Below are 14,744 nucleotides of genomic sequence, written 5' to 3' on the forward strand. Positions count from 1 at the left end.
TTTTGCTATATTTGCACTTCAGTTGCTAACTGCAGCAAAACATATCTGGGTCTTATCCAAGCTTCTCTTTTTGTTGATTTTTACTAGAGATAAAACACACTTCCTGCTACTCTCCAGCCGGGCTATTAAATCCCTCACAATGCAGGCCTCAATAGCAGAGAGGATCCAGCATTATTCACAGAGAAGCAGAACTCTGAAAAGAAAAACAGTCACTTTCAAGTTGCAATTTTTCAATTTTGCAGTATCTGATCAGAAGGCGACTACCAATACCTCATTAAAAGGTATATTTAGACAGCAAACATTTCCCTTTATGCACCCATCACATACATGCCAGAACGTGTGCTAAAGCAACTGTGGAATGTTAATGTCATATCTTTACCACAAGCAAAGTATTTCTGGCTTGCAGAAGAGTTAGAATTTCACTTCAAGAAAGACTGTTTTCTTTAGCAGTGTAAGATCTCATCCCAAATTCTCCAAGTTCCTAAACCCAGGCAAAAACCGAAATTTTAAAACAAGATTTTTGGTACTGCCTCCTTTGCTTTCTAGTTTAGTTACAATTTCCAACACATGTGCTAGTGTACACTTATGTAGTGTCTTATCTTAACTACCATCTCTAGGAGGTGAGTTATGTCTGAAAAGTAACATCAAAAGTCACCACACAGGTGATTAAAGTTTTTAATCCAGATCCCACACATCCAAACCCACAATACTCCAGCAAAATGCACTTCTTCATCACACAACATTTATAACATCAAATGGGTCATATTAGTTCAGAGTTAGGCATCCTTTCTGGCCTGAGTGCCAAACAATCCACAGTGTTATCTGTGGAGGTGTCTGTGCCAGTTAGCAAATAGGGCAGGGGGAGAGACAGTGAGAAGGAATGTACTTGGCTAGATATACTAGGAGCAAGCTGAGCCCAGGTAGGACTGTCAGCACCTCAGCAATTCTGACTCAGTCCCTTGGGCAGAAAACTGTCTTGTGTGCCACTTTTTGGCATGCATGCCAAGGTTGCCTAGTCTTGTGATGGCTGGATTCAAGTTCCGAAATAGTCTTATCTGTCTTAAAGTATGCAGAGATGACTGCAGAAACAATTGTTTTATGCCATAAAACTATGCAATAAGCATTACAATCCTGCAAGTATAATAAATGCACACAGTAATGAGTAGACCTAGGTGTGAGAGATTCTGCATAGGGCAGCACTGAAAGACTATTACTGAAAACAGTAAGGCTTTGGAGTGAAGTAGCATCAGTGAGATATAAAGAGTTACCCAGAGGACACTAGACTCTATGGCAGGGGTGGGGGACCTTTTTTCTGCCAAAGGCCATTTGGATATTTATAACATCATTTGCAGGCCATACAAAATTATCAATTCAAAAAACAGTGCTCTGCTGAGAGAGAACAATTCAGGCTGGCAATGTCAGACCAAGGGCTAGACCGAGTGATCTCAAGGGCCGTAAATGGCCCTCAGGCCAGACGTTCCCCACGCCTGCTCTATGGCCTCAAATCCTAGGCATACAGATTGTGCTGCCTTGGTGACTCTATGAAGGCAGAAAGTCAGGGTAGAAGTCTGGTTAATAAAATGAAAGAAATTTCATTTTTCTGATGCATTCTCTTGCAATTACAATTCTTCACAAAATAACAGAGAAGACCTGATATACACAGGCATGACCTTTCTTGCCCCCCCCCCAACAGCTCAAGATGTATGCCAAGACTGCAATCTGACAAAGCAGGAGAACATCCATCCATATTCAAGCCCAGAATTATGTACCTATTCACCATAGAAGTCTGGCTACAGCAGCCAGTGAGTCCAGATTTTAAAATCTTGTGTAACAGAATATAACAAACAATACTTACTGGTATTAACAATAGCTTCTCTAGTTAGTGGTGAGCATACTGGCAATATCACTCAGTTATTATTGTCCTGGGCAATATATTACCTTCTTAAGGTCCAGGGATATACAGATTTTGTTCTTGTTGAGCTAACTTTTTTTAAAACAGTACTGTCACAACTTCTCTTTTAATTTATGTGGTTACATATGGTGTATCTTTTAATTTTCTTGTTATTCCTCTCTCTGGGTTTGTAATGCTGCCACCAGAAACTTAATTCCAATTTTATTAACCTTTCCTCAGTATCATGCTCAAGCTCTAAGGCTCCTTCATTGAACTATGTGGTCCTGAGGATGAGACTCTTATATTTTAATATCATAGGACTCAGGGCTAACAATAAAACACAATTAACCTTTATTTGTACAAAAAGCATATAGGTTTCAATATGTTTATAATTTAACTTTTCAGTCAATAATAACAACTTCTGACTGGGATGTCACAGTCTCTCACTTTACACGCTCATCACTCTCAAATCCTCCTTTCTCCTCCTAACTCAAATTTCTATCACCTTCTGTCACTCTGTTATAATACTCTGCTAATATTTGATTTTGACTCTCTTTAGTCACTTAATATGCCCTCTAAGAATTTCCACTTTTCTACAGAATCTTAATGCTTTTCATAGCACTTTGTGGAATTCTAACCAGTAGACTGTTTCTCAGACTTTGTAGATTGCTGACTGACCACAACTGACTGTTAATCTGCTGACTGACAGACTGGCTTCTGCCCTCTCTCTCTCCATGCACACATTTAAGCTCCACTCATACACTATCTAACTCAGTCACCAACCATCACTTCACTCACTTACTCCTCTCTTTCACCTTCCTTGTTCATCTGAAACGTACCAAACATTTAAAGAAACACATACTTAAAACTTTAAATCATGACAAGTACTATGGGACTAAGTACAGAAACCCTACATGAACCACTGGTACTAGAAGCACTATTCAGGGCCATGGTTCATGGAAAAGCATTTGCTTTACATACAGAAGGTCCCAGGGATCAATCCCCAGCATCTCCAGTTAAAAAGAGCAGATAATCTGAAATTATCTATTACACCAAACATTCTGTTGAAGTGGACAGCGACTGTCTGGCACTCTCACAACCCACCCTCTCCCCCTTTTTCACCTCCCTACATTATATCTACCTGGGGCAAAGGGGAACCGAAAAAAATTATGCCCATTTTGGTTTGTGTATTGTTTCATCGAAGTTGCTTTAATCATGTTATTACTGTATTTTCTCTGATGTAAGCTGCCCTAAGCCTTGCTTGTAGGGAAGGGTGGTCCAATAAGTCCAATAAATAAATATATTGTTTCAGAAGCCACTTTCTGTATATTCAAAAGAGTGCCCCCAGGAACTGATAAAAACGCCGGTGTGGTGGACTTATTTTAAAGCTGCAGTATAACCCAGTATCTTATTTGTAGGACCCAGGTACATATAAAATATTTTTAAAATCGCACAGAATAAATGTTCATAATCGTCAAGTATCTGAGTTTTTTCATTTTACACTGTGTCTCTAAAAAAAGAGATCAATATTTGCTTAGAACCAATGGACTCCCCATTTGAAGACAATCAAAAACTTGAGCTGGAATGTTAATTTCAGAGCCTTCCTTATTTTGGAATATCTGCATCTCTCTCCCTAATGTCTCCTTATCAAAGAAGCACACTTAGATAACCTGGCTGGTAATCAACAGATGTAGAAACCAACGACCCAACAACTGGTCTTTTCAACTGGATAGTTGCAAGGGTAGATAAACCTGCACAATGACGGTGGTTACATAGTGGACAGTCGTCCCTTCTCACAGAACAAGCTTAATCCTTATCATTTAAATATCATTATAATTTTAAAAGCTGGTCAATGTTTCTTCTTCAAATTCTGAGGTATATAAAAAAGCTTAATAGCAAAAAGATTTTATTCTTGCTCAGAGAGGAAGAATTTATACATCAGTCTGTTTGACAGAGATGGTGCTCTCCACATCTTCTCTGGTATTTCTATCTACTTGAAGAGAAGGTGGTTATTTGTCCTCCAGACAGTGATTCTACACAGGTAGTACAAGCTTGTAAGAAATGATGAGGAACACAGCACAAAAACCATGTTAATGTATGAAATTATCTATTGGTCCATCTTGCTCAAAGTAGTTCTCCAGTCTCTCAAGCAAAGAAAGGTCTCTCTTCAACAGTTGCTAATTTTTGCATTCTACATTAAAAGCATGTGTTCCTTTACATTTTTAAAACTTAGGAGTACAGATGATTCTGCTGAAAATTCTTCCAGAAGTACTTAACACTCACATAGGAGCATGGATCTTCATACACGAGCAAAAGGCATTTTATCTGGCACTCTTAAGTCACTTATCCAGTCTGAAGAGCACTCACCATAGCTCGCAGCCTAACAGCCCATGGAATACTTATGATCTCAGGATTTAGTTTAAGACACAAAACAAAGGTAATCAGGCTGGTCTAAGCAGGTTAGAATCATAGGGTCATCTAGTCCAACCCCCTGCACAATGCAGGAAACTCACAAATACCTCCCTCTAAATTCACAGGATCTTCATTGATGTCAGATGGCCATCTAGCCTTTGTTTAAAAACCTCCAAGGAAGGAGAGCCCACCACTTCCCAAGGAAGCCTTTTCCACTGAGGAATCGTTCTGTCAGGAAGTTCTTCCTAATGTTGAGCCAGAAACTCTTTTGATTTAATTTCAACCCATTGGTTCTGGTCCTACCTTCTGGGACCACAGAAGACAATTCCACAACATCATCTATATGACAGTCCTTCAAGTACTTGAAGATGGTGATCATATCACCTCTCAGCCGCCTCCTCTCCAGGCTAAACATCCCCAGCTCCTTCAATCTTTCCTCATAGGACTTGGTCTCCAGACCCCTCACCATCTTCGTCGCACTTCTCTGGATCCATTACAGCTTGTCTATATCCTTCTTAAAATGTGATGCCCAAAACTGAACACAATACTCCAGGTGAGGTCTTACCAGAGCAGAGTAAAGTGATACTATTACATCACGTGATCTGGACACTATACTTCTGTTGATACAGCCCAAAATTGCATTTGCCTTTTTAGCCACTGCATCATACTGTTCAGCGTATGATCCACTAAAATCCCTAGATCCCTTTCGCACATACTACTGCTAAGACAAGTGTCCCCCCATCCTATAACCATGCATTGGATTTTTCCAACCTAAATGCAGAACTTTACATTTATCCCTGATAAATTCATTGTATTGATTTTAGCCCAGTTTTCCAGCCTGTCATGGTCATCCTGTATCCTGTTTCTGTCTTCTACTGTATTTGCAACCCGTTCTGATTTAGTATCATCGGCAAATTTAATAAGCATTCCCTCTATTCCTTCATCCGAATCATTTGTAAAGATGTTGAACAAAACAGGTCCCAGGACAGATCCTTGAGGCACTCCACTTGTCACTCCTCTCCAAGAGGATGAGGAACCATTCACAAACACTCTTTGGGTGCAATCTGTCAACCAGTTACAGATCCACCTAATGGTAACAGGATCCAAACCACATTTTACCAACTTGTCAACAAGGATAGTATGTGGAACCTTATCAAAAGCCCTACTGAAATCAAGATAAATGATGTCTACAGCATTCCCCTGATCCAGCAAGGTAGTCTCCACTTTCTCAAAAAGAGAGATCAGGTTAGTCTAATATAATTTGTTCTTGAGAAACCCATGCTGGTTCTTAGTAATCACATCCATTCTTTCTAAATGTTCCAGGACAAACTGATGATTTGTTCTAAAACTTTTCCATGTATAGACGTCAATCTGATGTGTTGGTAGTTACCCAGATCCTCTTTTCTCCCCTTCTTGAGTATGGGGACAACATTTGCCCGCCTCCAATCTTCCGGCACCTCTCCGGTTCTCCAAGAATTCTCAAGGTTTGATCCTTGTTGGTACTTAGAATCATAGCGCTGCAAGGGACCTCCAGGGTCATCAACCCCCCCCCCCCCCCAATGCATGAAACTCACAAATAACTCCCACATCCAGTGACTCCTGTTCCATGCCCAGAAGATGACAAAAAACCTCCAGCATTCCTGGCAAAACTGGCCTGGAGAAAAATTGCTGCCTGATCCCAAAGTGGCAATCAGTGTTTCCCTAGGCATGAAAGGGCCATGAGAACTAAGCATAGATGCAGCCCTTCCTGCCCTCCTCAGTTCACAGAATCAGCAATGCTGTCAGATGGCCATCTAGCCTCTGTTAAGAAACCTCCAAAGGAGAGACCACCACCTCCCAAGGAAGCCTGTTCTGCTTAGGATGGGAAACACTGTTGTCAGGAAGTTCTTCCTAATGTTTAGACTAAAACTCTTCTGATTTAATTCCAACCCATTGGTTCAGGACCGACCTTTTGGGGCAACAGAAAACTCCACAGCATCCTCTATATGACACCCCTTCAGGTACCTAGTTATCATATCACCTCTCACTCATCTCTTCTCCAGGCTAAACATACCCAGCTCCTTCAACCTTCCATTGTAGGACGGTCTCCAGACCCCTCACCATCTTTTCCCCCCTCCTATGGACATGTTCCAGCTTGTCTATATCCTTCTTAAATTGTGGTGCCCAAAACAGAACACATTACTCTAGCTGAGATCAAACCAGAACAAAGTAAAGCAACACCATTACTTCACTTGATCTGGACACTATACTTCTGTTGGTACAGCCCAAAATTACATTTGCTTTTTTAGCTATTTCATCACACTGCTGGATCATGTTCAATATATGGTCCACTAAGACCGTAGAGTGGGTCTCCCACTAAGACCGTAGAGTGGGTCTCCCACTCGGTATCAGCTCTGCAGCATATGACGTCCTGCTTTGCAGAAGCTGCCAAGGTATTCGGCCTAGAAGTTAGTCTGAAGAAGACAGAAGTTCTCCACCAGCCTGCACCCCAGGAAGATTATCACCCTCCCTGCATCACTGTGGGTGAATCAGTTTTGAAGACAGTCCAACAGTTCAGCTACCTGGGGTGCATCATCTCCTCAGATGCCAAGATCGACAAGGAGATTGACAACAGGCTGGCAAAGGCAAACCGTACATTTGGCCGACTGCACAAAAGAGTGTGCAGCAACAAGCATCTGAAAAAAGGCACAAAGATCAATGTTTACAAAGCGGTTGTGATGACAACCCTCATCTACGGCTCCGAATCGTGGGTTTTATACCGTCATCACCTGCGACTCCTTGAGCGCTTTCATCAGCGCTGCCTTCGCACCATCCTCAACCTCCACTGGAGTGACTTTGTGACCAACACTGAAGTCCTCAAGAGGGCGGAGGTTACAAGCATAGAGGCACTGCTGCTGAAGACGCAGCTGCGCTGGGCAGGGCATATTTCTAGGATGGAAAACCACCGCCTTCCCAAGATTGCTCTGTATGGCGAACTTTCCACCGGCCATCGAAATAGAGGGGCACCAAAGAAGAGGTACAAGGACTCCTTGAAGAAATCCCTTGGCACCTGTCGCATCAACCATCACCAGTGGTCTGATCTAGCCGCAGATCGCAAAGCATGGAGGCACACCATCCACCAGGCTGTTTCTTCCTTTGAGAACGCACGCATAGCTGGTCTTGAGGACAAAAGGAGATTGAGGAAGAATCGCACTGCTACAGCACCAACCCCAAATCAGACTTTTCCCTGCAGCCACTGTGGCTGGATCTGCCTGTCCCGCATTGGTCTTGTCAGCCACCAGCGAGCCTGCAGCAGACGTGGACTACTGCACCCTTCTTAAATCTTCATTCGCGAAGTCAAGCCGAGAGAGAAGACCGTAGATCCTTTTCACACATACTATTGCCAAGACAGGTCTCCCCCAACCTATAATTATGCATTTGATTTTTCCTACCCGAATGCAGAACTTTACATTTATCTCCATTAAATTACATGCATGGACACCACCTCACATTTCTTGATGGAAAAAAGATGGGGTACAAATGTAATAAACTAATTTCAGCTGGGGGGGGGAATCAGCATATAAACCAACCAATACCTTCTCATTCAGCTAGAAGATAAACATTCTGATGAATATACTCATGATTCAGACAAGCTGAATCAGGTACATGGGTCACATTCACACCAAGCAAGACACTCACTCTCTACACTTCACTTTGCTCTAAATAAGCCATCAATGCATTTTTAAATACTTGATGCATTTTCAACCATGAAGTGGCAGTGATTTTAGCAAGCCAGATCTGGGCATAAGGATACATTAAATCTACTTTCAAAATCTTAAATCTAGCAGAAGGCGCCTCCATGCGCAGCTGGTTAAGGTAGGTAGAGCAAACAGACCAGTATCTTTGAAATAATCTGTGCAAATCTGTAGTAACTTGCATCTTAGACATGCCAGCAAAAGTGATGCTTTCCCATTATTGCAACAGATGGGCCTAACAAAGCACTAACAGGACAACAACTTGAAAAGGAGAATAAGCTAAAGAATCTGGGATGGGACCTGGACCCCTCAAGAAACACAGCTGTAAAGATTGTGCCACAAAGCTTTTTACATGGGTCAGACAAAGGTCATCAAGATATTTTAAATGTTTCTGGGAATCAGAATGGTTGGGAGAACTCCTGCCTTCTTGAAGTATGAGTGCACCAAGAATATTGTTTATAAGGAACTGCCTGAAGCCATATTTTTCAAAGAGCTCAAATTCAAGAGGGCTAGCTTTTCAGCGTTATCTATTCCGCCTTCCCTATAAGCATGTGCTCTACTAATGTTATGCGGTACTTATTTTAAAACAAAAGGAGATTTTCCTTGGAAAGGATTTTTCCCCATGTGTGGATTTATTGAATTGACAAGTATAATGGCTGCAAAGGTTGTTATTTAAATGTCTTTTGATCCAACCAAAACTATTCCCTGAATTCAGAAAGGTCTTTCTTTCAGCTAGTCCATTTGCTATTCCATTTAACACCTTATATGCAGTGGATACAGAAGTATTCAAAATGAAAGTCAACATTGGGGGCAGAGATTCTGAAAGGATGGATAATCATGAAGTACAACAAGTGGATTACAGTCAAACAGACGGAAGAATAATAATTTAATCAGGGTGACATAGACCCTTAATATCCAAGTCAGGGACTTGGAGAGAGAAAAAAGCAAACACTGTGTGGATAGTTTGATTCCAGTTCAGTTGCAACTCAAAGACCAACTACAGTTTCAGGGGATATATACCTTTAGCAAAAGATTTCGGAACTAAACATCCACTACCATTTTTGTACCCCCAAAGAAGCATTCAGAAGAGATGCTGCGCCCTGCAACCCAGTAACCATACAAGTTTCATCCATTTCAAGGGATTCTGGGAGTCCCTGGAGGCAGTCTTTCCATGTCTAAGGGCGAAATAATAGGAAGACAGCTCTTCTGGGCAGCAGGTGAGCGTTAACACTCTTGGCTGAGAGGGAGGAAAAGAGAAGGCTGGAGAAAGCCTCAAGCACGAAACGCCCACAAGGCATATTAAGGGAGGCCAGACCCCCACAGGTACCCGAGTTCAAGCCCACCTCGAGCTGCCCGAGGGACTCAAGACTTTGAAAACGAAAAGCGCAGAACAAAAGAAATACCAACAGGAAAACTCTTCGTCCCTCCCTCAAAGAAAGAGAGAAGCCCGCCTTCTTTCTCCCGATCGAGCTCCCATTCTACTCTCCAGCCCTTCTCCGCCCTTGCGGCTCGCAAAGCAATGCCCAAGCAAAATCAAACACCGCTCTCAAGGCAAAACACCGTCCGTGAGACACAAAGCACAAAGATTTCTTCCCTCGCCTGGACCCCCCGCCCTTTTTCCCCCTTAATTGAAAGAGATTCGGTTTCCTCCCGCGATCGAAGAGAAAGAACAGAGACGGGAGGGGGAGAAGAGGCTGAAGTCAGAGAGAGCGACCAACTTTGCAGCCCAAAAGCTTTCTTGCACGACGCGTCGCCATGCTTCGAGGTTCGCCTCGCAAGTCGCTTGCTTGAAGTCGAGCCTGAACCGAGGCCAAAAAAACTTTTCTGCCCCCGCTTTCCCTCGCAACCACTAGAGTGCGGTGGGCACAAAAGAGCCCGAGGCGAGAGGCTTTATAACTACAATTACCGGACTAATTAGATCATCTAAGCAAGCCAAGATTAGTAACAAGTATCCAAACAGCAAAGGGAGAAGCAGGAGGATAAAGTTCCCCCCACCCCTAACACTTACCGATCAGACCTCCCACTAGAAAGGCGACGACTTGGAAAACCAACAGGATCCCTCCAACAATGCAGAGCTTTTTCGTGCTCATGTTCTCAATTATTGCCCCAGCCATTTTCCCAAAGCTTTTCTTCCCCCCTTGCACTTCCAGCGGCGGCTGCAAAACTTAAAGCTACACGGGATACGGAGGAGGCAGCACTGATTGCCCAGGCAAGCCCGGATCTGGCTCCCCCTCTGCTGGGAGCTGTGATTGTGGCCGGCGCTCGGCTGCATGTGGCTGCTTTACTGGAGCAGGAAAGCGAATCACATGATACCCGCCTCCCTCCTCTCTCCCCTCCCGGAGCCATTCAGCAGCAATTGGTGTCAGTCTCTCGCAGCCGTGGGGGAAGCCGGCAGAAGGTCGCTTGCTTTAATTGAGAAGCATCTCTGCAGTCGAGGAGGCGCGGACGATCCCCCAAGTCCACAAAGGTTGCCCAACACTGAGGAAAGCTTTCCAGGTTCCCAGGACCGACGGCTCAAAGGTTCACCAGATTAAGGAAGGAAATTAAAGGAGGCCAGGCATATCTAATTAAGAAACTTCTCGTTAAAATTATTGTATTATACGAAAAAGAACCTTTTGCTCTCCAGTATCATCTCCAAAGAATTATTTCCATTCTATCTGAAGGAATCCGTGTAACTGAATGAGAAGCATGCTGAAATGCAACACTAGAAGGGGGCCCACAAAAGCATCTGTTACCCTTCGCCTGGTTTTTGGCCACTTTGTGACACAGAGTGTTGGACTGGATGGGCCACTGGCCTGATCCAACATAGCTTCTCTTATGTTCTTAAATTATCACAAGATCTCCTTTTATTTTAAAACCAAGATAAAGGGTTGGGGTTTGTTGGTTTGTTTTTTGCTATATTACTAAGATTAGCAGAACATCTCGGCAACAGCAGTCTACAAATTTAGGAGCTTTATGCCCAGATACTTTCAGAAACATTTCAAATCACACTGTATCCAGAAACTAGTAATCTGACCCACTCTAAATTATTAAATTGATTTAAATTCAAATTACCAAGTGCCTAAATCATTTAAGATATGCTGTAGTGACATTTCCAAATTCTGAACAAACCCAAAGATAAGGAGGTCAAATGCTGTAGCATCTTCTGCCCAGTGTGAAAAGAACAGCATCCATTATCACAGTTGTATAAAAGTTTAGTAATATTCCCGTTTTACAGATATGGAAGAAAACCCAAGGCTAAACAACTAGCTCCAGGGTTTGTAATCTCAATACCATACCGTTCTTTGCTTTGGGATTTTTAGTTTAACTTTTTTGTTAGTTTTGTTTAACTTGATTTACAAATGTTTTGCAATGCAGAAAACAGAATTGGAAAACAAATTAGAACTTTTTAACCATTTTTGGTAGATCATCAGATCAGCTTTTTTTTAATTCAGGATCACTACCCAGTGATGATTTTTCTATCCCTCTGCTCTTACAACGTTCCATTTTCCACAGCAGTTTCTAACCCTTCAGATAATTTGGCTTTTTTTCTTTGTCATGCCGTGACATTTGACCTGCATTTGGAATAGCCACTTATCAAGAGGATGGATATCAAGACACTTCCCTCTGTAAAAAGTAACAAGCTGTACCAATAGCAAACTACTTGGCCAATCAGTATCCTGGCTCTCTTCATAGTGCAGCCTAGTCATTAGTACATTTCAGGTCCATTGGTGGTTGTTCCCCAAATTTGTATGACATAATGTTCAGCTTGTAAAGAATCACCAGACAGATGGAGGCAAAAATTAAAGTAGGGTTTCTGCTCTGAACTGATGCAAGTGATTACCTAAGGAGGTCAAACTGTGACAGTACAAACCCACACAATACAAAACAGATAATATAATGTTCAGTTGTCCGGCATAGCTGCATTAGTCAATCTGTATCTTTTGTAAATGTCGAACTTCCTGATTAAAGTTAAGTTTAATCAGCTCTTTTTTTACTTCAATTCATTTTAGCCTAGCACTTAATTTAAAAACTGGGCTACAAATGTAACATTTTTATTTCCTTCCCCTGGTTTATTTGGAGAATCTCAATCTGCTTGAATGCCATCGTGTAGAAAGAGCAGTCGCTAATACCAGTCAAAGTATTCACAATACTAGTTTGCTACTTAGCTCATCCAAATTTTCATAATGAAGTTGTCAGCTGACTCAAAAAGAAAAGTCCTCCTGCCTGAAGCAAAAGAATTAACCATTATTACTTGCTAACACAGTTATCCAACATGGCCTCTTCCAATGTGTTTCCTGATGGCCACATCCTTCTTCCCCAAAGTTTTTCTCTACCTCTTTGGAGCAGGAGACATAGCTTGTGATTGCTTGGTTTGGAACCTTCTAACATTCTCGATTTGGCCTTGCTCCATTGCAATCAGTATTGTGGTGGCACCCACTGCCTTATAAATATTCCAATAGTCCCCACAGGCTGAACAAGGTTGTGGACACTTCACAGCAGCTTTGCTGATCAAGTTGCTGTTAAAGGGACAAGAGGCTCAGACTTGCAAAAAAAAAGTGTCAATTCTGTCCCAAACTAATTTAAAAAATGCAAATGCTGTTCTTCCTTTACAATGTACTGTCTCCCAGTTATTCAAATCACTGTCCTGTTCTTTGCACCATAGGAGCTGTTTAGGGGAATCATCTGCAGAATATTCTGAGCAGAACAGGTAAACTATGTGAACCAAGGCTGACAAGTGAAGAGGTCCCTTGTATGTGCACAACTGCTTTTTGGCGATTTACGTTTGAGCGGCTTTTGCGACGGGAGTTTCCGGCGCAAAAGGCTGCTCCGCGGCATTTAGTGCGAAATCCGCGCAGATCCTGCGCGGTGAAGAGGGGGGTCGCGCCGGCTGGAGGTGAGTGCGAAAATGACCAATGAGATTCATGGAGGCTATCTCTTGTCCAGTGTATCAGACATTGCACCTATCTTGAATCTCTGTACAGATGTTGTGGGGCAAACAGGAAAGATTGGCGAATACATTATTACTCTCTCTGTCAGCATTAATTAGAGAAACAAAACAGGACACTGGAGGAAAAATTGGGACTTTCTATATATTTAGGGGAATTCTCCAAGTACACAAAAATTACTTCGTAAATTATTCACACACACACAAAAAAGGATGCACACAGTGCAAAATGACCTAATAAGAACTAAGCACATTCCAATAGAAAAGAATGTTGAAAACAGTGGAGTCATAGGAGTGGGGTGGGGGGGAGAGATAAAGGAGTGCTTATTTCCCCAATCCATACTTCCTCATAGCTCCCCCTCCCATTGTGTCCAATTTGCAAGATGCTCAGACTAGTTACCGTTGGAGATTTGTGCTACATGGACCTTTAGTTTGCAAAGTTTAAATCCTTGTTACATGAATTATGCATGGCTTCTTGATGATTGATTTCACAATTGCTTTTTGGAAACAATAGAAAAATCTCAGAAGTCATGAAATGGGTGGATCCTTGGAATACTTGGTGCTATTATTAGCTTCCTAAGCAAATGTTTTTTCAGAACAGTTTAAGAATCTGTTTCCACCTATAAGGTTTCCTGTAGCAGGACCTGTACCACTTGTCTCTTTGCCCAACTCCTCTAGTACCTGCTCTGTGGATGTGAAACATTTATTAGAGAAGCCCAGGGACCCAGTGGACACAACAGCTTCATCAGTGTTTTACAGTATATCTTTTGAACGGAGAAATGCCATTCTTATAAAAGTTCAGCTTCATAGGTGGAGATGATACAAGCTGCACATCCACTCTTGCAGTCTGCCATCTCCTATCCTCATTACTCAACCCATGTTGAAAGAAAAGGCATACACTTAAAATATAATCTAAGACTTTATTTCAGAACCCACTACTTTGACAGTTAAAAAAATACCCAACAGCTAAGCATCTTTGATTTGGAAAGACTGCAGCAAATAGAGAAATTCACACTGCAGCCTGAAACTAATCTTACAGGTTTCCCCATAAGAAAAGGATAGTTGCTTGACTTCATTCAGGATTATAAACTGATAGCTAGTGTGGTTTAAGGCAGGGGTGTCAAACTCATTTGTTATGAGGGCCAGATCTGATATAAATGAGGCCATGTTGGGCTGGACCATGTCAGGCGAAGCCATGTATGTACCTATTTAAGATTAGGGAGCAGAGATATAATCTTTATAAAGGACACAAACACAATTAAATATTTTTAAACAAACTTAAAACATGCTTAAAATGTTAGCACTTGTTGGTCTTAAAGGTACTTTCTTTGTATTTCTCCCATGAGATCCAGGGAACTAGGCAAAGTAAGCTCTGGCTCTTACCTTCCTTCCCCAGGAGGGGGAGGTGTCTCAGGCAATAGAAGAAAGAGAGACTTGGCTCAGTAGCTCTGCTGTGTGATTGAGAGAGCCTGGACAAACAAGCTCTGCCTTCCCCCCTTCCTCCCCAATGGAGGAGGCTCAGCCAATTGAGAAATAGAGGTTTTGCTCTGTAGCTCCTGTGTGATTGAGCAAGCCTGGCAAAGCAAGCTGTGATGCAGAAGGAAGCAAGAGATAGGGAGAAGGAAACAGATGACAGCCAGTTGCTCAAGAGCCTGATAGAGCCCTCCGGGGGGCTGATTCGGCCCCCGGGCCACATGTTCGGCATCCCTGGTTTGAGGTTTATGATGGCAAACCTAAGCAAGTCTACTCATAAGTAAGTTCCATTTTATCAAGTGGATCT

The 14,744-nt window shown here is 42.3% G+C and overlaps 2 protein-coding genes across 2 annotated transcripts in view; one reads left to right on the plus strand and one right to left on the minus strand.

Annotated features, from left to right (window-relative positions):
• WLS (Wnt ligand secretion mediator) overlaps positions 1-10,347 on the minus strand; it is a 58,020-nt gene extending 47,673 nt beyond the window's left edge. Inside the window, exon 1 of the mRNA XM_060231988.1 lies at positions 10,046-10,347. Coding sequence (XP_060087971.1) covers positions 10,046-10,151 — 106 coding nt within the window. The 5' untranslated portion in view covers positions 10,152-10,347. The remainder of the gene's footprint in view (positions 1-10,045) is intronic.
• LOC132566704 (methylcrotonoyl-CoA carboxylase beta chain, mitochondrial-like) overlaps positions 1-14,744 on the plus strand; it is a 170,793-nt gene that overhangs the window by 93,004 nt on the left and 63,045 nt on the right. The window lies entirely within an intron of this gene.

This window comes from Heteronotia binoei, chromosome 2, assembly GCF_032191835.1.
Source record: "Heteronotia binoei isolate CCM8104 ecotype False Entrance Well chromosome 2, APGP_CSIRO_Hbin_v1, whole genome shotgun sequence".
NCBI classification, from domain to species: Eukaryota; Metazoa; Chordata; class Lepidosauria; order Squamata; family Gekkonidae; genus Heteronotia; species Heteronotia binoei.